At 45.3% G+C, this 24,586-nt stretch overlaps 1 protein-coding gene across 1 annotated transcript in view; it reads left to right on the forward strand.

Moving 5' to 3' along the window:
• Window positions 1–541: 541 nt before the first annotated feature.
• Window positions 542–24,586, forward strand: part of necab2 (N-terminal EF-hand calcium binding protein 2) — a gene marked incomplete at its 5' end in the record, with an annotated part of 161,536 nt that continues 137,491 nt past the window's right edge. The window contains 2 exons of the mRNA XM_080761801.1: window positions 542–898; window positions 6,531–6,555. Of these exons, the coding sequence (XP_080617927.1) occupies window positions 542–898; window positions 6,531–6,555 (382 nt within the window). The remainder of the gene's footprint in view (window positions 899–6,530; window positions 6,556–24,586) is intronic.

Consider the following 24,586-nt stretch of genomic DNA (forward strand, 5'->3'; position numbering starts at 1 on the left):
CACAAACATGTGGAACCTATCAACAGTCAAACCAGCTATCAAAGAGCACTTACGAGTGGCTGCATTTCGAGACTGGCCCCAGTAAAAAAAAAAGTCAAACCGTTTTATATGATGTTTTTGCATAGTACTGTATTTTATATGGCATTAAATGTTCAGATGAATTGAATATGCCATTGTGCTTTCTTGGGTTAATGGGTTAAGTGATCTTAGCAGACCTTGTATTGAACTCTGATATTTTTTCTGCAAAGTGTTCAATCAATCAATTCAAACCTGTGAATGTGATACAATACAGATAAGAGACGAGAGTATGGTGCTATACACTGTCTGTAGGCCTACAGCACTGCATGCATACATTAAGACAAACACACACACACACACACACACACGAGCTGATGCGAGAGGGGGGTAGGTAGGCAAGGCAGGGTTTGGTGGGTGTGTTTTCGGGTCGTTGTGCTGTGATGTCAGGTGGGAAGGGGAGGAGGAGCGGGGGGGGCAGTGCTTCCCCCCATAGAGCGCAGCATGAGCGCTCCGCGGCAAAAGGATGTGTGAGCAGGCAGCGCGCTACTGCAGGGACGGCGTCCACAAACTGCTCAACAAGGAACAAGCCAATAAAGTACTCCGGGCCAGCCAGGACAGCAGCGACCACCAGCCCAACGTCGATCCACAGCCCAGCCAGGAGGAGAGCGAGGAGTCCGCGACGGCAGCGCAGTCCGGGAACAGCAGCGGCGTGCAGCCCGGCGGTGGTATCGACGGGCTCGTCCGCTGGATCGTCACCAAGATGAGCGACAACAAGAACATCTCCAGCCGGGAGTACGCCGGCAGCAAGGAGGAGGTGGCCGTGGCGCAGGAGCAGTTCTTCGCCCCCGAGCCGCGTAAAGGCATCTCCGTCATATTGGATGTGAGTATTAGAGAAAACTACAGACACCTGTGTGGGGCAGTTGGTCGGTACACGTCGAGTCGAGGGTTTGTTTGTTTTTTTGGGGGGTGCGTGCCGTGCGCTTGTGGCTTGGCTTGTCTTGTCTTGGACCAGACCGGACGGTGCGCACCTAACGCACACAGACAGACGAGATGCATTATGATTAGCTGCACTAACACACCTTGTTGAGAAAGGTTTGCTGTTTCCTCCACAATTAGTAGTTGTAACTGGAAACAGCTGCACTTGAATCGTCCAAACAAACTCCATATCATGATCTGGTCTGATCTGCATCATCTTTACTCTATCTACCAAACTACAAAAAGTAGCCTTTTATGAATGTTATAATGTAAAACCCTGGCTGAAAATATGGTTTAAAATGATGACATGCATAATGGGCTACTTCCCCCCCCCCCCCCCTCCTTTTTTTCTTTTACATATTCCACAAATAAAAAGAAGCAAGAATAAGATAATTCCTATTATACCTGCAACTGTCCCTATATGTAACTTCTTGTTCCATGTTAGAATAATCAATTATAGTCATCCCAGACAAGTAGCCGCCCTAACCAGCCTATATATACTGAATATTACCTTTAGGTAGGCTGTATGAGTCTGGTAGAGTAATAATAAGTCTGAAGTTCACATAAGCTATACATTTATTTATTTACGGAATGTATATTATTGACATGACACTCCCATTACTTCTAGCCTATAGAAAATAATCACGCATAATCCCTTATGTGCCTGCTGTTTTATCACACACGGGCTACCAGCTCTGTGCATACTGTATATATTAACCCATTCTGACCTGAGATCAGATTCATACGAGGTTTCCACTGGACACACACTGGTCTGATGAACCCATTCTGACCTGAGATCAGATTCTAAAAATGTCAGTCGTTCTTCGAATTTTTCAAAAATAGCAGACCTACAAGCTCGTATCGCGCCACTCGGTGGCGCGATATGAGCTTGTAGATCTGCTATTTTTCAATAGGTAAAGCATAACATGATGCTAACACCAAAATGGGTGCCCGGTCAGAATGGGTTAATCTCTGGCAGCCAGTGACCTAATGCATACGATATGCACCTTTATCCTAATGCCATCTTTGACAGCCATAGCTAAACTTAATAATTGATGAAGCTATTCCAGAGTGCGGGGCAATTACGCTGCGGGAAATGCTGCTGAGGCTGCGATCAGCGCATTATTGATTTAGGTGTTTATCATATTCGGTGCCCTAAAAATGATTTTCCTCGGAGATCAGCCTGTAAAGCTTGAATGGATTTAGGGGGATAAAAACGTGGAATAAAAGCAGTTTCTGAGTACACTCACTGACCTAGATATATGTGTGTGTGTGTGTGTGTGTGTGTGTGTGTGTAGCTGTGCACATTCCTTTTTGCAAGACACATTCGTTAGCAGTATGGGTGAGGCAGATAAGGAGGATAGAAGGTTGATTTTGAGCCTCCTTATTTGACATAAGAGACAGAATGATGTCTTCCAGCCTATATAGATATGAATCTGTTATCTAGGACCCCCGTGAGGTCCTATATGTCAAAATTCTCCAGCATTCCCCAGCTCTCTGCACAAAGGTCCTACTGTACATATCACAAGTTAACATCTTAAATTTGTGACAAACATACTCTTCTTTTGGCATTTCACTCTCCTATATGGCTTTGCCCATTCCCTCAAACATTCAAATGTCAATCAAGTTTTGATGTTATCAGAATTATTCACTGTGACAAAGTGTGTGTGTTCACTGTGTGTGTGTGTGTGCTGTCCCCGAACATTCAGGGTTTGAACGGGACGACAGTGTCCCCCCACTGCCTACCCAGACAGTGTCCCCCCACTGCCTCCCCAGACAGTGCCCCCCCAGTGCCTCCCCAGACAGTGCCCCCCCACTGCCTCCCCAGACAGTGCCTCCCCAGACAGTTCCCCCCCAGTGCCCCCCCGACAGTGCGCTCCCAGTTATTTTTTTAATTAATTAGAAACGAATGGTTCGATCGAAAATTCCTGACGAAGTCCGAGTCCTAAAACAGGGCTAGGGTGTGTGTGCGTGCGTGCGTGCGTGCGTGCGCCCGTGGGGATGTCTTCTCAGTATAGCTGTACTACGCTGCTTGCCTTCCCCTCTCCTCTGCTGTGCTGCTGTGATACGCTTGCTGTTGTCCTAATTTCAGTGTTCTCCGCCTTTGTTTCCTCTCTTTGTTTGGTCCTTGCGGCTTCCCCAAACTCCCCTTCTACTGCATGTTTTCTTAATCCACCTTTCCTTCCCTTCCCTTTCAGTCTCTTCTCATTTATCCTCTGCCCCATCTCCTCTCCTCTAATCTCTCCTCACCGTCTCCTCGCCTCTACTCTCCACTCTTTTCTCCCTGCATGATCCTCTCCTATAGAACAATCTTTCTTTCTCTGACTTTTCAGCCGATAATATTGGGGTCTTTTAACTTTGCTCTCTCTCTCTCTCTCTCTTTCTCTCTCTCTCTCTCTCTCTCTCTGTCGTCTCAACATGCACGTAATGGTGGCCACTAGTGCATCCACCAGAGAGCGACTAGAGTTCAGCCCTTCTCTGGAACAGTGTGCTTCCTCTCAGGCTTGTAGTTCTCTGTCTGTCTGTAGTACATGACCAGTGGGCAGTGGGTTCAGTCACATTCACAACTCTGAACAGTTTGTCACTGGGAATAAGTGGGAACATCGCTCATTTGAGCTGCTACTGACAGTTGGGTCATTTGGTCTCACTCCAAGATGAACAAACCATCCGTTTCTTGTATAAGAAGTGAGTATAGTATGAGATAGTACTAGGGTTTCTTTTCTTGGAGGAAGATTTGGGACAACGTACAATAGTCCTTAGTGTATGTAGGTCAGGTCATATGCTTCAGACTCAGCCCCATACTGTCACAGTTGGATCTGAGCTAGTAGAGTTAAATTATTATGAACTGTACATAATTAGGCGATATTAATACAATCTGGGAATACATTTCTTACTAAGAAATGTCTTCACCAATGTGTTTGTAAAGGTGTCTACTAACACATCCCACATTCCTATTTTCTATTCCGCCACCCTAAGGGAATTTTTGACAGCTGCTGAAAGTTGGGGTACCATCAACAACCAATATTAGGCAAAATGTTCTAAATTTAATTATACTTTAAGTAGCATGTGACGTGTCAAACTAGGGGGTTTTCATGATTCTTCATTCATATCCACTTGACCTCATCACATTTGTGATGATGGCTATGGCCGTCTTTAGCCCAATGAGTGTTTTTTGTGCAAAACTAATGCTTGAAATTCATTCAGAATAATGAAAACCCTCTAGTTTGACACATCACATGCTACTTGGAGAATAATGGAATTTGTCTTTATATTGGTTGTTAATGGTACCCCAACTTTCAGCAGCTGTCAAAAATTCCCCTAGGGTGCCTGAATAAATTACAATGTGGGATATGTTAGTAGACAGTACACACCTTTACAAATACATTGTTGTAGAAATTTCAGAGGTTGTCCACCTACATTGCTCCAAATGTATCTCCTGTAGCTGAGAAAAGGACATTTTGTCTGACAAGCAAATTGCATTTGTCTAATGACTTTCCTTCAGCTCTCACCAAGTGAAGCAAAGCAATGTCTTTTTTCACATTGTTTGTGAAGTGTCATTCTGACATTGTGAAGTGTCGAACTGTTTGGGAAGTGTGGAAATTCAAAATGCTATTTTACATAAATTAGGTTCAGGTTCTGTACTCATCAACTCTGTATAATTGTGTGTACACTGCCATTGTTGTGCAAAGCACCTTTCAGATGTGACATGCTGCAAACCGTCACCTAGGTATTATTCAGGAACATTTCACACACACACACACACACACACACACACGTGTGTGTGGGTGGTGGAACTGGGCCATATCATATTGAAATGCATGTTTACATACATAATATTTACATAGAGTTTATACTACTGGTTCTGAAAGTGGAGAAATGGACAACCTATCTGCACAAAAAGCATGAATACGGATGTATATGCCTGCTAAACTTGAGGTTTACGGGCAAATCTAGTGCCCATACTTGCCCGTTAACTCTTTTCACGCAGTCTATGCATTGCATTGTGAGGTTGAAGATCGGCTATTTTGAAAAAACGACTATCAATTTGTGGGTCCTTGATATACAAATGTTTGAGAATCACTGAATTATATTCTGGCACCATACCAAATAGCCCTATGCGTGCGTGAGTGCGTTTACTCTCGTCTTACGTATTTATTCAACACATCCCCTGCCATTCCAAAACCACCAATATTTTTCAATGAAACCTGTTATTTTGAAGGTTCCTCCGGAACCTAAGTCGTGTGGGGAAAAGGATTTGTGTTGTGACAGACTCGTATTTTCTTTCACCAGGAGGAGACATTTTGTGGACGCGATCAGGGGTTCTTTCATTATGGGCCGTGGAATAAAGCTCATTTTGACTAGGGGTGCAATCTGGGAAAGGAATCCGAGATAAAGGCAATTGAATTGAAAGGCAATTGTTGGTTGTTGAGTGCTTTGGGTGGTGAGCAGAATTTTGTAGTGAATTCTTTGTTTTGACGGGGAGCCAGTGTAGGTCGTGGAGGACAGGTGTAATGTGGTCTCCATAGATCCATTTTGGGGCGGGAACCCGTTTTGGTTTATTGTTATACTTTAGCTATTGAAAAATAGCAGATCTACAAGCTCACAGCGCAGCACCGAGTGCCTCGCTATGAGCTTGTAGGTCTGCTATTTTAGAAAAATCCTGAAGGCAAGTGCTGCTGGGAAAGAGGGAGTCGCGACTCTGATTGGCCTACACCGAACGTCCCCTTCCGTTCTTCCGTTTTCCTTCCGCTATGCTTCACAAGGAATCTCTGGAAAGCTATATGGCCAATATCGCCTCCCGTTGCCTTCCCTTGAAATACAGACGCCCCAGAGCCGGAAGAGGCTCTGGGGCATACATATACATATACTGTATGTCTATGGTGGTCTCTGGAGCGTGTACTGGTGAGCGGACGTGTTGGAGTTCGTTGAGGACTTTGGCGGTGGTGCCGTTGAGGATACTGGATGCAGTAATCATTCCGGGATGTAATTAATGCGTGGATGAGTGTTTCGGCGGCTGGGAAAGTCTTTAGTGGTCCTCTGCTTGAATTAGAGACTGAGTCACATATCCCCCGAGGCGCTGCATAAAGATTCATGGGCCAATATACCCAATTTCAAACGTAATGTAATGTACTAAACTACTAAATCTCAATGAAAAGCATCACCATTGTCAGTCTGTTGTGTTAATATGGCTGTTTTCACAGCAATGTTGTTCTCTGACATGACATTAATAATTGCACCTGTATTTCAGAGCCATAGTGTACTGCAATATGCTGCCTTCTCTGTCAGTTTAGTTGGTGAGACGTACTGTACAGATTATTAGGATCAGATAGGATAATAGTTCCACTACCAGAACTAAGACACCCATTATATTGTATTTTATTTTATTTTTTGAGAGGAAGGCTGATATACTGAATAATAGTTCTAGAAACTTTATCGATACGTTTCGCCTTTAAGTTTTGAATGCAGAATATTTTATGTTAATCTCCATTTAACACCATTCTCTCTCTCTCTCTCTCTCTCTCTCTCTCTGTCCACAGATATTCCGAAGAGCCGATAAAGATGGTGAGTGAAGTGAATACATTTTCTCCAACATTATGTGAATATGGCAGTTTGAAGTGCTGGAGTGAAAACTGTTTAATTGACTATAATGGCTTATCGGGGCTATCCTCATTCATGTTTGAATATCTGAAAAATATTCACAGCTCTTCTTTGCCCATGTCTTGATGTTTTATGAACGAGCCATGCCTGGTCCCATTTTGTTACGGTTTGGGCTAATTAAGTGAAAGGGATGTTTGTGCAATTGTACTATAATGTTGATATGGTACAATGTATGATGTAATATGATTTATCATAATACTCTAGGAGACTAGGAACATGACATGATATATGGCATGTCCATAACTTGGGGTAGATCCAGACACGCCGTTATCGTTAGTTCGTTACTGTAGCCTCGGTGTCAAACCAATCACCATATTACATCGCCATGCCTGGCAGTCCTGTACTTTATCTGTTCCCATCTATCTTTCACAACTTGGATGAGGGCTCGGGTCTCTCATAACCTGGGTTTGGGATTAAATAAGTATTTTGTGTCCGGGGGGGGGGGGGGGGGGGGGTCAGAAGGGTCTGAATGTCCCCTCACTATTGGGGGGATGACTGGTGCATTTATTAATTTATTTTCCCCTACCGGCGCTGTTCTAGCACTGTTCTCCTTTTGTTGCGTAATTGTCGTCGTGTTTTGACTGCATGCTTGCCTCTCACCGCAATGAGCCAATGACCATTCTGCACAGTTGCTCTCTCAACCCGATCAAGGTGTCAAAGAAGCTAAAACAAAGTACGGTATAGAGCGACGCAGGCCACTGGTCGTTCTGAAAGGGGGCGGGACTGCGACGCTCTATAGGTGTGAAAACAGCAGATGCCTGCGGGGCTCGGGCTGCTGTGATAAACGGGCTGACCAGGGATCAGATAACGGCAGCGCATTATACTGTATGATGTTATTTCAGTTATTTCAGTTAAAGTGAAATCCGAGAGACTGGAGCACGCATGCACAAAGAGCATCAAACCTCCGTGGAATCAATGGTGTGATCATTATGTATGACATCACTTATTCATCGAGGTGAAAACATGTGATTTAATGTTATTCCATGAAATAATGGGTGCCGCGGGTGTGTCTTTTTATGCTGGCTCCACTCGGATCTCAGACCAATTTCAGGGGTCCATTAGGGTTTGAGAACCCTAATTGAACCCGTAAAGGTCTGTCTGTCTGTCTAATATGTTCATTATTTATTCATCCATTTGGTTACACTCTTCGGAGCTACACGAAAAACCGTAGACGTCACGAGTCACGACGTCATCCCCTGAATGTAGAGAGATTGTAGTTACAGAACTACTAGAAGGCTTTTATTTTTGAAAAATAAAACATATATACACTACAGTATATATTTGATAAACATTATTGTTTTGTAATCTATTAAATAGGTAGTTCAATTAACTGCTGCTATACTCTACAATCGTTCATAATCCTATATTAAAATGGGTGGCCGCCGGTGTGTGTGTGTGTGTGTGTGTGTGTGTGTGGGTGGGTTGTTAGGATTGAGGTGACTTCTGGAAACGTTGATATGTTTTTGTGTGGTTCAGGAATATCAACTTTCAATGTATTTGTGGTTGGTTTGCAGCCAGAAACATATCAACGTGTCCTCCAGCAACACCCAGGCTGCCAACCAAGCTCCCGGTGACTGGCTGTGAATGGCAGAAAGTGTATTTTTAACTTGTTCGGTTTCTTAAAGTATTCTTAACGAGTAAAGTTTGTATCACTGTTGTTGTGCCATGCGGGGAGCAGTTTGTATATCCCCTCTTGCATTGCATGTTCCAACTGCTGTCATCTCTTTCTCTCTCTCCTTCTTTCTCTCTATTCCCGTGTAGATCTCTCTCATCTCCTTCTATTTTTGTTCTCCTCTCTCACTACGTTCTTCTTGCTCGTCCACGTTCTGCGTGCCTTTGACGGGAAAGAATATAAAAACTAATGAGGAGACAGCTTAAAAAGCTTTGCTTTCATATCAGCCAGATGGCGCGTGAGTGCGTGCGTGCGTGCGTGTGTGTGTTTTAACTTGTGTGTTTCTGTGGAGAAAGAGATGGCAGCAGAACATTCACTGGAGATTCTTCCTTGCCTACTCTCTGAGTCAGATAAACCCCATCATTGAGTAGATAATGACTACACACACACAGCCAGTATGGTCTAATTGGTATACTTTGGCATTTTGTTTAAACATAGCAATTTGTGACTCAACATTGACAGCGGCTGTTTACCACCCAGTTGTTGCCAATGTACTGTTTGTGAACATACCAGAAACATCCTGTGTCCAATGTAGTTGACCTGATCCTTTCAGGAAGAGCCAGACCCATATCTCTGAAATGATGTGACCTGATTTGACATGCATAGAAGAAATATAATAGAATAAAAACTGCAACACGTTCTCCAGAATGAAGTGAATGGACCGACACATTCTTTTGACGTGACATTTCAACAGTTCACTCATTCTGCCTCCGTCAGCAAACTGACTGTTTAGGGACTGATTATGTCACCACGGTGCATTATTGTACACTGCCATTGTGACGTGGATCTTAAAGGACCACTTCACCACTTTTCAACCTATCTTCATATACTAGGTCCTCACTAATAAATACCTTCAATTCCACACCCTCGCAGGGATTACAGTGCCCGGTATCGAGTCGGTCGGACCCACGGTTCTTAATCAGAACCACCACAAAATGCTCTGGTCAGGCTCTACCAGTGGGCCTAATGAGCCAAAGTCCCCTCACATGTGCAATGTCCAGCCAATTGATTGCCATGGCAACCCCACACCTGCAAATTTATTACTAAAGGCTCATTCATAGTCTGGATTTTCGGTGGTGAGGTGACCACCGCTCTGGTGGTGAGTTAACCACCAGAGCTGAAATAACTTTTTTTTTGATTGATTGAAATATTTATTAACAGTTTGCAGAATTACAGTACATTTCAAGCACAAACTCAATACAAAGACTGTTAACTGTGAGTGGACGACCCAATTAAGCATTACACTTGAGTGTTGAGCGGTGGTGAGTAAAAACAGAGAGAAGGGCTGGAGCGGTGGCGGTGGCGGTGGTTTGCTCTTCACCGCGGCTCGTGACGTCATGTTGTAGTTCGGTGGTCACCTATAACCGAACATCCAGACTATGAATAACACTTTAACCAGTCCACTTTTCACAGTCAGTTTGCACTCTTCAGACACAGGCAGACTGGCAGATACAGAGATCTCCATGTGGGACACAGAGAGTTAAAACGGGTGCTATGACAACGGGTATTATTAGGTTCCCAAGTTGTATCGTTCTCAAGTAGGCCGGTGGCCGACAGGCACATACAGGTCTAGTAATACCAGGTATTGTAGTTTATATCATTTTAATCGATGATTAGTCACCTTTACAACGAGGTGTAGCTTATAAGGATCGGGTGTTCGTGGGATGAGCAACACGGCTACAAATGTGGGTAGCGCCTCCAAAACATTAGCCAAAATGTCAAATGGTTGATATTCAAGCCTTGCTTCAATATGTGTTCAAAACAACACGTATTAGCCATTTTTACACTTTATTAATATTTTACACTCGTTGTCCTCATTGAAGGCAATGTCAAATGCAGTGAGATATTATCAGGATGAGATTGGGATGAGATTGAGGACCTAACGCCATCCTCCAGGATGACAACGCTCGCCCCTACAGAGCCAGCATCATCACAGTGTAGCCTACCTACAGAATTTGGGAGTGAAGTAGATGGAATGGACTGCCGTCGGTCCAGACCTCAACCCATTTGAACACTTGTTGGATCAGTTTGGATGCGCTGTATGTGCTAAAGTGACCAACAGAACCACATTGGTCAAAACATGGTTAAGGAATGGGATGCCATCCCACAGCATGGATTGATTGATTGATTGAAATATTTATTAACAGTTTGCAGAATTACAGTACATTTCAAGCACATCTCAATACAAAGACTGACAACTGTGAGTGGACGACCCAATAAAGCATTACACTTGTTTACAAGAGGGTCCAGCAAAATGTGGCTAGTTTTGGTGACCAGCATGGTGCCAAGCTGCAGCTGCTTTTGGATCTTCAACCCCCACGCTATACTGAGTTCCCTAACACAGAGTGTAAAATTAATAAAGTGTAAAAATGGCTGGCGTCAATTAGATCCTCTATTTTTTCAATAAATGCCAGCGCTGCAAGTGTTGAAGAGAAACCTGGTTATAGGGGATGGAGAGAGAGAGAGAGAGAGAGAGAGAGAGAGAGAGAGAGAGAGAAAAAAAGATGGGCGACTGACTGAGCTATGAAGAACTATTTTTATCCTCAACCCTTGCTCTCCTGGGAAGGAAGGCTGGTACTGCTCTAATGAGAGAGAGAGAGAGAAGAGAGGCTAACGGAGAAATATTTCTAAAGAGGAGAGTGCAGGCGGTGGGGGGAGAAGAACTTAGGGGAGGAGAGAGAAACGGCATAAGAAGGAGCCATAAGAGCGAGAAAGAGGAGGCCAGTATCATGTAGGCGCTACTCGCCTAGCAGGCGCTAATGGATGCTTAATTGGCTCCATTCTGTCGTTCCGTTCAGAGCAGAGCTGTGCAGGAGATGTCCACTCTGACCCTATAAGCTCTGTGTGTCTGAAGGTAATACTTACTGTATGCATGCAGCGTGTGCGCACGCTTGGAGCTATGTTTTCACAGACTTGATGCCTACGAGTGTATGCCGGTTGCAACTGGAAAAGGTGCAGTCTCCTTGGAGCACAGGTCTCCGCCAAGCCGGGTTGCTTACCCGGGGCGACTGTGGCTCAAGAGGTAGAGCAGGTCGTCCATTGATCCATGGGTCGGCGGTTCGAATCCCGGCTCCTCCTGTCTACATGTCGAAGTGTTCTTGGGCAAGACACTGAAACCCAAATTGCTCCAGATGTGCTGGTTGGTACCTTGGTCACCCAATCTATGTAAAGCGCCTTGGTTAAAGGCGCTATATAAATGCACCATTTACCATTTACCCTACCCAGGTCCCGCAAACTACATGTAGGACTTGGACAACATTGCAGGAGTAGTAGCAGAAAGGGTGCTTAGAAGAAAACTCGCTATGGCAATCGGCACGATCAGCACAAACGGTGCCGGAGATTTGAATTGTTCACACTTCACAGACAGATGGACGTACACAAGGACCAACAGGAGCGCAAACAAAGTCTGGTGTGAGCCAGACACACATATCCATTATTCATTGATGTAGACATCACTGAATAATGCATATGTATACATTATCGCACGCACGCATGCACCTAATTACTTGAATGTAACTGTGCATAACACAGTTACATTTTGCATTTTGTAATGAAGTAATGAATCACTAATTAAAATAAAAAGTCCCCTACAATGAGATTTACGTGTAAGAGTAATAGGCTTGTCTCTGCGTTGTGTATACAGTAGTTGCCTGACTGTTCAGTTTTAGTGTACCGACTGTCTTACGATGTCACCACTGCCCAGGTGGCCCAGTCTTGAAGTGCTGACTGACTGTCAGCCCATTAGTGTGTTGACTATATTTGTGGTGCCTCGTCAGCCATCTGCTAATTACCATTACTCTCCTCGACACCAGTAGGAGGAGGCAGACGGTGTTTATTAATGTTCAGTCAAGCCTACATTGTGTTAAAACTTTAACTAACACAGCTGGCGCAAAATAGAGGCGGACAACTTGAATCACTGCGGTGTGGTTACAGGACGATTACTTACGCCTGTGATGTCTACTCTCAAGACACAGGCCTCTGGGACATACGGTACACCTCCACTGTATTCCTAATGAAGATGCCTGTTGTTTTCCATCCTGCTGTGTATGTGCGCGCACGTGTGCGGTATCACGACTTGATCCTAATAAACTAGTAAATAAACGTAACTGAACTCTAAGGAAGAAATCTCTCAGATCGGCTATGTTCACTGCTTTCTTCATTCATTCTTGGATTTGTTGTTTTATTTTAAAATGTATGTACAATTACAGCATGGGTTTTCAACCGGTGGTCCCTGAAAAAAAAAAGTGCTTTCAAAGTGCTTTATTTTTTAAATCACAAAGTGTTTCAGTTATTAATAACAGCGTGAACAAAAGCCAGATGTAGTCCTATTTGACAGTGCAGTGCAGAAACATAATTGCCTTGATGCATAACGAACATCACTGCAGCATCACCGCTGAATACAGACAGACACCCACTGGGTCTGGAGTCATTTCTCTCCAAAAGCCCTAGAATATGATGGAATATGATTAAAGATTATTGTGATTATGCAGCTATTGCATGCTCAATTATTTCCCCATATATTATGATATGTATCTTGCGGAGTTAGTTCAGTCAGGTATACTTGAGTGGCTTCATGCTGTGCTCAAGGGCGCATACTGTACATATATACCCGAGGGGTTAATAATATGCTGCATTACTATTTTGGGTGTATTCAGTGTTTGCAAGACCCTCTTAATTGTCATCATAGATTAATTTCAGTGGAAGTTGCTCAGTGGCGTTTTTGAAGCACCCGGAAGACTGCCGGAAGTGTAATTGTAACTCAATGGCTCGAGCGAGCGGAAGTTTAGCCTAGCCCAGCCCCGGACCTCAATTTTAAGGTCCAGGCTTACGCACGTGACGTCATGAACGTCCATCCACCTCCATTAAAGTGCTGCCAGTAGGTAGTGGCATCTTCAACGTTGGATAGCCTATACTGTGGGCTTGCTTGTCATAGGCTGATGTGGCAGTCAGCTGACCAATTGGGCGGGGTATTTAACCCCTCATAGACTGCATGCTCTTGGTTCCAGGTTGATATGTGATGTTTGCTCCCAGCACCACCGGTGGGCTCTGTTATTTCTGTTCCCCATGTTATGAGGGGGTTGTTATTGTACTGTATATCTATCTCCCTGTTCTTAACCCATTCTGAACGGGCACCCATTTTGGTGTTAGCATCATGTTATGCTTTAGCTATTGAAAAATAGCAGATCTACAAGCTCATAGCGCGCCACCGAGTGGCGCGCTACGAGCTTGTAGGTCTGCTATTTTTGAAAAATCGAAGAACGACTGACATTTTTAGAATCTGATCTCAGGTCAGAATGGGTTAATCAGACCAGTGTGTGTCCAGTGGAAACCTCGTATGAATCTGATCTCAGGTCAGAATGGGTTAACTGGTTCAGACCGCATGACGTCATAACTAATACGACGGATTCAGAGTACGCACGTCCGACTCCTAGCGCATTTTCATTGATATCAAACGAGAGAAAAATATTCAGATTATCCTTTTTATTTTATTTTTTTTAGTTGGCCTCCAAGGTCACCATACTCTTTTGTTCATCCGCGGTCCCGTTCACTTCCCTGTTTACCGCTGCAGAAAGAAACCCTTGTATCTCCTAATCTAGGGAGCTCTCTGTGGTTTGCCCGGGGTGCCATATCTTCTCGGCACCCCGGGGCTTCCATTTTGAAAGAAATCCCGGTGCTCATTGTGTTAATTTTTAATGATGGTGTTTAATTGTGCCGAGCAGGGAGAAAAATGTAGCAGAGCCGATCGCCAAGATAAAATATTATATGCACACTTGTATTCTCATTCCATAATAAATATTGGTTAAATCTATTCGTGAGTTATCTGACTGAACTTTGATTTGCGGGCTGGCCACCCATCTCGCGGGACAGCCCTCGAAAAAGCACTGCTGTTTGGGAACCAGTGCTCTAGTAGTCTACATTTACCTGGGCAAGTTAACTGAGCATGCATTATATTATATAATCTAGCCTTTGGGGAGTGGATGCTTGCAGGAGGAGGTTTCCATACTGTATTCATACAAATTCACACAGTATTCAGACATTCCCAGAGCTTGCAGGCAGCACAACCTTGTAACGGCAGCCCCAACACGGCTCCCTCAGGCTGTCGCGGGGGTTCAGGCTCTGCTTGAGGGGACATCGCCTTAGCCTACATTGCAGTACACTTGTGTGAATGAGAGCAGCCTCTGGTCATGTGTTTCTAACCAACACTAGGGCTGTCACCGTTACACATTTTAAGTTGTAATTGTCACATTCATTGTTTGTTTTTTTTGGCATGGATATGGATGAAGAATACATTTCTGTTTGTCTGGTAAATGCACAGGGCAAATTTTACAAATAACTGAAATATACAAATAAATGACTGACATGCATCTATCTATAAAGGCACCAAGTCGCATGTGGGTACTTCTTTATCTACGTCTGTAATCCTCACGTCTGTATGTACGTCTGTAATCCTCACGTCTGTATGGACGTCTGTAATCCACGTAACCCGAGAACCGTTCCCCCCACCGACTTCAAATTCGACACACGCGTTCCACACCACCACAGGGAGTGCAGTGCCCGGTTGTCCAGAACTAGCACAAAAGCCTCTACCCGGTTCTTATAAATTAGCTTGTGGCTTTTTTAATGTACAGTATGCAAATGTTTCAACATGGAACGTTTTGGAAACAATTATGACGTTGGTTATTGCAAAATTGCAATTATTTTTGCAAGAATCCCTAAAACCCCTGTCTGTAGAGAACCCAGGGCAGGGTCTGGAGAGAACAGACAGAGGGAAATACAAAACGATTAACTGAATAGATCAGTGGTTTTCAACCCTTTTCATATCAAAAACCCTTATTTATTTTCCACATTCTGTATTGACGTTGGTACCATAGGGGAGATAACTAGAAGAAGTGCCCCTCGGGGCACAGGTCTCCACCACGATTGATTTTTGGATAAAATCTGAAGGACTAATATAAAAAAATAATGTTGCACATAAATGGGCCAACTGGTGGCGCTCGAAAAGGCAGAATTGAAAAATGCAGGCCAGAGGTTTTTCCTTTAGGGAGTGTGCACACATTTTGTGCATACAAAGTTTTATGCAGATTGGTGCATGTAAAGACGTGTCTTGGCCTGTTATAGCGCCACCATGAGGCTGATTTGAAAAAAACTGTAAACCCGTAAACTGACTTCGCCAGATTGCGGCAGTACGGAGTTCACCAGTTCCCTCCTCCTCCAGATGGTGGCAGTACTGAGTTCACCAGTTCCCTCCTCCTCCAGATGGTGGCAGTACTGAGTTCACCAGTTCCCTCCTCCTCCTGCATCTGGGATCTCTGGCAGAAACGATGAACCTGGAAGCAGCGGGACAAAGATGTGATATCTCCATAATAATCTCGAGTTGTAGTCTTGTTAGGTTGTGTTTACATTAGAGTTGTAGTCTTGTTAGGTTGTGTTTACATTAGAGTTGTAGTCTTGTTAGGTTGTGTTTACATTAGAGTTGTAGTCTTGTTGGGTTGTGTTTACATTAGAGTTGTAGTCTTGTTAGGTTGTGTTTACATTAGAGTTGTAGTCTTGTTAGGTTGTGTTTACATTAGAGTTGTAGTCTTGTTGGGTTGTGTTTACATTAGAGTTGTAGTCTTGTTGGGTTGTGTTTACATTAGAGTTGTAGTCTTGTTGGGTTGTGTTTACATTAGAGTTGTAGTCTTGTTGGGTTGTGTTTACATTAGAGTTGTAGTCTTGTTAGGTTGTGTTTACATTAGAGTTGTAGTCCTGTTAGGTTGTGTTTACATTAGAGTTGTAGTCTTGTTAGGTTGTGTTTACATTAGAGTTGTAGTCTTGTTAGGTTGTGTTTACATTAGAGTTGTAGTCTTGTTAGGTTGTGTTTACATTAGAGTTGTAGTCTTGTTGGGTTGTGTTTACATTAGAGTTGTAGTCTTGTTAGGTTGTGTTTACATTGAGCTGTGTCACAGCTTCAATATGTCATCAGTCTCGCGTTGATCCCGCCTCTAGCGGCCTCATACAGCCGCATATCGCTCCGGCCATGTATGCCCCACAGAATAAAATAGATACAAAAATATAGGAGTGAGTGATGGCGACGACAAAAAGATGGATAGATAGTGAAGGGACGGTGAAGGGACAGTGAAGGGCAAGATGAAAGGTTGAGATTGAAAAGGAGCAATAATTCAGCGCAGAGAGTAACAAGAGGTGATGGACAGGAGAGGGAGAGACGGGCGTACGATGGAAGACAGACTGACAGACTGATGGACCTGGAGGAGGCATGCAGCCAGTTCATGGTTTATTCAGTGCAACCAGGGCCACATTAAGCCATTCCATGACCCTGGGCTCAGAGGCGTATCTACAATAAGGCGTCCGCCTGTCCAAATCCATTTCTGGCCTGGCCTAAATCCATACAATGAGAAAACAAGAGGACAAAAACAAGACCTGAGAACTATTAATGCACGCTCAATCACCCATTGGAATGTAAATGCATGCCTTTGTATATACTCGTCTGGCAGGTATATCTCTTTGAAAACCTTTAGTGCTACGATTGTGCACGGGGAGACGACAATTAACACATCTTGCCTGCCCAAAAAGTAATTCCTGGATACTCCACTGTCTGGGCTATCCCTGTCTTGGTGCCCTGCTGCGCACCGCAGCCCGTCCCCAACACACACGCACACATGCACGCAAAAGCACACACGCAAAAACACACACACAAAAACACACAAGCAAAAACACAAACACACACACACACACACACACACACACACACATGCATACTCACCCATGCACGCAGATTTACACAGCAGTGCATTGGGGTCCAGGCAACAGAACCACTCTATTGTAGTCGTGCTGCATTAAGACAGAGTTCTCTATTAGACTAGCTTCTAGGCTGTCAGCTTCATATAGCCATGATGAAACAGCCTGTCAGCACTTAGAACTATTTATACTCATGAACGTGAATAAATTATACCTGACTCATACCGGTAATGTCAAAGGGGCCTTTTTTTTATTTCCCCTTCTTGCTCTTCCTGGAGGCAAATTCACCAACGAGGGCCTTCAGAATGTGATTAGTGCAGTAGATCATGCTCAGCTGACCGTTGAGCGCCGTCAAACTGTCTGGCCGTCAGTAGATCATGCTCAGCTGACCGTTGAGCACTGTCAAACTGCCTGGCCGTCAGTGATTGAGATCCTCCGTCTATGTTTGATAATCGCCCACTTGGAAAGGGATCTTTCCCCGGTGGCTTTTCTGGCAGGCAGTACGTTACAGCTATGGCCTGACTGAGTGCTCTGTCAACACTGGGGGGGAAGCACGTTGGAGCCATTTCTCTCTTTGTTAATATGAAGGTTCCGCATTGACTGCACTGCTTGAGAAACTCAACAAATTGAGTTAGTTCATCAGGGAAATCATGTAGATCAATGTTAGACTCTCTCTCTGCAATTTGAGATTCGCTGCAGGATTTTACTTTTCTTCTTCAAAGTGCTCTCTCTCTCCTCTATGCCTCCTAACTGTAGACCCTTTATATCTGTGTCTTACTGCAGTGGTTCTCAAACATTTTTGACTCTGGGCACCCCTGTAAATAAGGTCTACATCCACGGCACCCCTGATTCCATGAGGTCCGTTCAGAGACAGGGAGCGAGTGACGCAGGCGTTGTCGCCTGGATCAGCGACAGGTCTGCTCATGAGGGGCGCGGGACGCAATGCTTGAACCCCAGCATTGCTATTCTGGGGGGGAATAGATGGAAAAATAACTCAAGTACAGTGCAACTCTGGTATGTTTACTAAGCCTAGAGGGTCTAAGTGATTTAACTGAAGTGATATTGATGAATTCCAAATGTGATCAAAGTATTCTGAGGCACCCCTCAGACTGGCGTCTAGGCAACCTAGAGGTGCCACAGCACCCACTTTGAGAAACCCTGTCCTACTGTCTGGGGACAAGATCTACAAGCTCACAACGCATCACAGAGCTTGTACATCTGCTATTTTCAACCAAAACATATGACATGTCTTTCTACTGGATGTCTTGTCTCCCTAACATTTTAGTTTAGTTTCTTATTTGTTGACGAAATTCTCAGTATATTTAGTCATATCTTTAGTCAAGTTTTCGAAAGTGAAAAAAGGTAGTCGAAAGAATAAAATCACACCCGTGTGAAGTAAGTGGTGCAACTCCGTGTGGGGGTTCCCGGTGGGTCCCGGGAACTTCCAGACCCCCAGGAACGCGCTCAGGGGGCTGGGCCGGTCCCGGCGAGCAGCTCCCCGTCCGAAACGGTTGAGAAATTAGTTATTTTATTTATTTATAATGGTTGTTAGTTTTATGGGCCCAAAGCGAAGGTTGTGAAATTTGCACAAGAGGATAATGTCACCGTTCATTATGGGCAGTGTTCATTAACAATGTATGAGATACAATTGGGGTTTTTACGGAGTTCCTACGATGGAAAGGACTTGTTCAAACTTCAAAGCCCTCATAACAGCAGGGAAACGTCATTACATCATCTACAATACAGGAAAGTAGGGGATCGTTGGAGTCATCGTGTTATATGCTATAATAGCGTTGAAATCTGTTTTCTATGGGCAAAGGTGTGTGTGTGCTGGCTACAGGGCTGGGGAGGGTGTGTGTGTGTGCTGGCTACAGGGCTGTGGAGGGGAGGGTGTGTGTGTGTGCTGGCTACAGGGCTGTGGAGGGGAGGGTGTGTGTGTGTGTGTGCTGGCTACAGGGCTGTGGAGGGGAGGGTGTGTGTGTGTGCTGGCTACAGGGCTGTGGAGGGGAGGGTGTGTGTGTGTGCTGGCTACAGGGCTGTGGAGGGGAGGGTGTGTGTGTGCTGGCTACAAGGCTGTGGAGGGGAGGGTGTGTGTGTGTGCTGGCTACAGGGCTGTGGAGGGGAGGGTGTGTGTGTGCTGGCTACAAGGCTGTGGAGGGGAGGGTGTGTGCGCTGGCTACAGGGCTGGGGAGGGGAGGGTGTGTGTGTGCTGGCTACAGGGCTGGGGAGGGTGTGTGTGTGTGTGTGTGTGCTACAGGGCTGTGGAGGGAAGGGTGTGTGCTACAGGCCTGTGGAGGGGAGGGTGTGTGTGTGTGTGTGTGTGTGAATGCTACAGGGCTGTGGAGGGAAGGGTGTGTGCTACAGGCCTGGGGAGGGTGTGTGTGTGTGTGTGTGTGTGTGTGTGTGTGTGTGTGAGTGCTACAGGGCTGTGGAGGGAAGGGTGTGTGTGTGTGTGTGTGTGTGTGTGTGTGTGTGTGTGTGTGTGTGTGTGTGTGTGTGTGTGTGTGTGTGTGTGTGTGTGTGTGTGTGTGTGTGTGTGTGTGTGTGTGTGTGTGTGTGTGTGTGTGTGTGTGTGTGTGTGTGTGTGTGTGTGTGTGTGTGTGTGTGTGTGTGTGTGTGTGTGTGTGTGTGTGTGTGTGTGTGTGTGTGTGTGTGTGTGTGTGTGTGTGTGTGTGTGTGTGTGTGTGTGTGTGTGTGTGTGTGTGTGTGTGTGTGTGTGTGTGTGTGTGTGTGTGTGTGTGTGTGTGTGTGTGTGTGTGTGTGTGTGTGCTACAGGGCTGTGGAGGGGAGGGTGTGTGCTACAGGCCTGTGGAGGGTGTGTGTGTGTGTGAGTGCTACAGGGCTGTGGAGGGGAGGGTGTGTGTGTGTGTGAGCGCTACAGGGCTGTGGGGGGAGGTTGGTTTGATCCCAGAGGCTTTGCTTAATTAAAACTCACTGTGGGTTTGGAGCACTGAAGTCACAATCCAATTGGCTGCCAGAGCTCTGGGCTCTGCTTTTTTTCTTCCTTAAGTCTTTTCTTCTCTCCCACTCTCCTTCTGTGCTCTCACACGCACGCACACACGCACGCACACACGCACACACACATGCACACACACACACACACACACACACACACACACACACACACACACACACACACACACACACACACACGCACATGCACACACACACACACACGCACACACGCACACACACATGTCCTTCTCCAACCTGATTCTTCCACTGAATAATTAGCTTTAGCCAGACTTTAGCCACTACTAGACTAAAGACGGTAAATATTTTCATGGAAAAAATGTAAACCGGGATTCACATTTGATGGAAGAATCGTGCAGCACTGTGTGTGTGTGTGTGTGTGCTTAAACGTCTAATACTGCAAAGATTACTTTACATTTTCACATTTAAACTTAAGTGGCAGCATTACGGGAAGAAGATGAGAGGCGAGAATCACAGTACTTAACCCATTCTTAACCCCTTTTGGTGTTGGCATTATGTTATGCTTTAGCTATAGAAGATCTATAGCAGATCTACAAGCTCGTAGCGCGCCACCGAGTGGCGCGCTACGAGCTTGTAGGTCTGCTATTTTTGAAAAATCAAAGAACGACTGACATAGAAACATAGCTTTTTCAGAAAACATTTTTTTAAATCTGATCTCGGGTCAATAACTAGAACCCTTTATATTGGTCTGCAAGCATGGCTCTAGTGCTATACAATTTACAATTTAGGCATTTAGCAGACGCTCTTAATCCAGAGCGACTTACATTAAGCAAGAACAAAAAAGCATGGGAATACATCACATAAAGACATTTATCATGAAACATGCTATAAGTCTGTATCAAATGCTATCTAAGTCTACAGAATTGCTATCTAAGGGGGTGGGGTAAGTGCTATGGGCCATGATGGAGTCTGAAAAGGTGGGTTTTCAGACTACGGCGGAAGATTGGGAGTGATGCTGCAGTTCTGACTGCAATGGGAAGTGCATTCCACAGTTTTGGAGCCAGAAGGGAGAAGAGTTTGGGACGTGTGGAGTGTTGTCCCGGCGTTTTTAGTGAGGGTACTTCCAGCTTCCCTGCGTTGGCTGATCTGAGTGAGCGGGAGGGTTTGTAGGGTTCGATCATACTTGCAAGATATGGGGGAGCCATACCTTTGGTTGCTTTGAATGCCAGCATCAGAGTTTTGCTATAGCTGCTAGGTACTGTGGAGAGCCTGGTCACGTGAGGGTTAAGACTCAGAGGCACCTGGAACGCAGAGACAGGGAAAGGTAGATGGAGGAGGAGACCGAGGGGGTTTGAGGTCTCTTTGTTTGGCTCTGTGAATTTGTGAATTCGGATCAAAGGGAAAAGGGAGCTATAAAAACCCGTTTGAACTAAGACGTTTTCCTCATCCAGACACCTTGAGCCCTCCGCTGGGCCCGGGTGGATCCAGCCTCCTTTCAACCCATTTTGTGGGCATTTGTGTACATTTTCAAACGTTTGTATAACATCAGAAAAAAGCTGAAAGGCTCTTTCAATTCAAAATGCACTGTGAGTACTTTTTGTAGGTGAAAAAAACAAACACTCGGGGCCCTATTTTGGGGAAACGGGTGAACTGGCGTGAAGCACAGTCAATGGTGGGGTGGGTGGGACGTTGAGAGAGACAACTTGGTAGACGCTGGGGCAGAGTGGTCTACAGCCCGGGGCAGAGTGGTCTACAGCCCGGGCAGAGTGGTCTACAGCCCAGGGCAGAGTGGTCTACAGCCCGGGCAGAGTGGTCTACAGCCCCTTTTGGTGTTAGCATCATGTTATGCTTTAGCTATTGAAAAATAGCAGATCTACAAGCTCGTAGCGCGCCACTCGGTGGCGCGCTTATGAGCTTGTAGGTCTGCTATTTTTGAAAAATCGAAGAACGACATTTTTTAAATCTGATCTCGGGTCAAAATGCGTTCCTCTGTGAAAACTAAAGCCCAGTTAATCAGCCCAATTAACAATCGCCAAATAACCCACACGGGCAGATGTCTGCGGAAGGACCTCCTTGGCAGGCTTCTCAGGGTCACCCTGCCCTGACCCTGACCCAGACGCTGGTCTGGATGTCGGAGGTCATTTCTTGTGTCTTTGACCATGATGGATGATGCTAATTCTGCTCCTCCTCGACCCCACATTTGCGTTGCGTTGCTGTTTTGCAAACAACACACGTCCGTCCCCCTCATGGCCGCACCTCCCCGCGCACACCGGTGGGTCTTCAAAATGCAAAACACACGCGGGGCACGGCGGGACACAACCCACCAGTCGCCTCTGGAAATTGTCAATTAGCCTCTTGGCTCGTGGCAATCTGCCTGCCAAAAAATAGGACCTGAGGCCGATTGTAAATGTAATACATCATGGCCTCGTTGTCTGGTATGAGATGCCTGTTATTTATGGATGTTGGCACAACTCTATCGATTTTCCTAACAGTTTAACCCATTCTGAACTGAGATCAGATTCATACGAGGTTTCCACTGGACACACACTGGTCTGATTAACCCATTCTGACCTGAGATCAGATTTAAAAAAATGTCAGTCGTTCTTCGATTTTTCAAAAATAGCAGACCTACAAGCTCGTAGCGCGCCACTCGGTGGCGCGCTATGAGCTTGTAGATCTGCTATTTTTCAATAGCTAAAGCATAACATGATGCTGAACACCAAAACGGGTTCCCGGTCAGAATGGGTTAAGTGTCCTTAGCAAAAGTATTACATTAAAATAAAATATCCCTCGGCCTGTGGTGGTGACAAATTGTACATTGATTTCACTTGAAAATGAATTTATGAATATAATTGATCTTCACCCAAGACAGAAGTGGGTGTATGCCGTTTTTGGAGCCCACTGTAGTGACAGATTAAATCTCAATCAAATGATCAAAGTGTGTGTGTGTGTGTGTGTGTGTGTGTGTGTGTGAGAGAGAGAGAGAGAGAGAGAGACTGACTTTGGGTAAAAATATTGTGCATTTTCTGTCAGAGATAGTTGTACATCCATATTTATATAGGAGACTTTAGCTGTATACTTTTAAAAGTTGACGGCATGACCGAAAGAATAAGGTCACAAATACAAGCGGCCGAAATGAGTTTTTTTTGGTGGCTGGCATCTCTCTCAGAGATAGGGTGAGAGGTTCAGTCACAGTTTACTGAGTCTATATCGAGTTAACCCATTCTGACCTGAGATCAGATTCATACGAGGTTTCCACTGGACATACACTGGTCTGATTAACACATTCTGACCTGAGATCAGATTCTAAAAATGTCAGTCGTTCTTCGATTTTTCAAAAAAAGCAGACCTACAAGCTCGTAGCGCGCCACTCGGTGGCGCGCTATGAGCTTGTAGATCTGCTATTTTTCAACACCTAAAGCATAACATGATGCTAACACCAAAATGGGTTCCCGTTCAGAATGAGTTAATGTTTTCAGTAGTTTTGGATCAGTTACAGTGCTCAAGTATTCTGCATGTGTATTCTTTGTTTAGAGCTCTCTCTCTCTCTCTCTCTGGATATCAATATGTAAAAGGATATCTAAAAGTGCTCATTCCAGTTCACCTTCCAATCGTCTCCTCGTAACGTTTATCCCTAAGTTGACTTACTATACTGCCCTCCTCTATTTCATTTCATACCCCCTCCATCGCCCCCTTTCATCTCTCCTCTGCTACTCCATTCCTTCCTCCTCCTTCGCTCTATTCCTCTGCCTGTTTATCAGTCTAAAGCCCTGCCCCCCCCCCCCCCCCCTCCCACTGAGCCCCTCCCTTTCCCAGTATCCGCAGTATGAGGTGCAGCAGGGAGTTGTCTTTTACATAACGGAGGGGGTTTAATTGGGTCCTGGCACTCGTGTGGCAGGAGTCCTACGACCAGCCGGTTGCACTTGGCAACCGTTTCTGCATGTGAACTGTGCTCTCCCTGTGGGGATGAGTGGGCCTTTGGCACAAATTGTTTTCTTTCTCTTCCTGCCATCGTCTTCCTCTTATCTGCCTTCCATCTCTCTCTGCAGCCTCCGCTGTGCCCAGCTTTTCATGATCGCATCTCGTTCTTCTCGCTTTTTCACCCTGCCCAGGCGTCTACCCTGGCCATTCTCCCTGGCAGTGTGCATTTCCACTCCAGAGAGAGGCCAGACAATGCATGATTAGATACAACGGAAGATTTGGAGCACCGGGAGACCTCCCCATCATAATCATTATTATTCGAATTTGACCTAATTATCATGGATCCCCCCCCCCCCCTCTCTCTCTCTCTGTTTCGTGGAGTCGAAAGCCTACTATCCGTGTTTTTGCGTGGTGCAACCACTCCACTCCTATACGGAGCTTTGTGTGTCTCTGGGTGTGTCCGAGCACGAAAATAGCCTTTGGTTGGTTTCCATCACCAAGTGTCACTGTTGCGCAGCCTAACACACACACACACACACACACACACACACACACACACACACACACACACACACACACACACTATTTGATGCTTTTGGGGGGGACAGTTACAGTACAGTACAGTACACTACACACGGTAACTGTCATTTCTCAACCGTTCCGAACGTGGGG

This window comes from Protomyctophum bolini (assembly GCF_963924005.1).
Source record: "Protomyctophum bolini genome assembly, chromosome: 4".
Lineage (NCBI taxonomy): Eukaryota > Metazoa > Chordata > Actinopteri > Myctophiformes > Myctophidae > Protomyctophum > Protomyctophum bolini.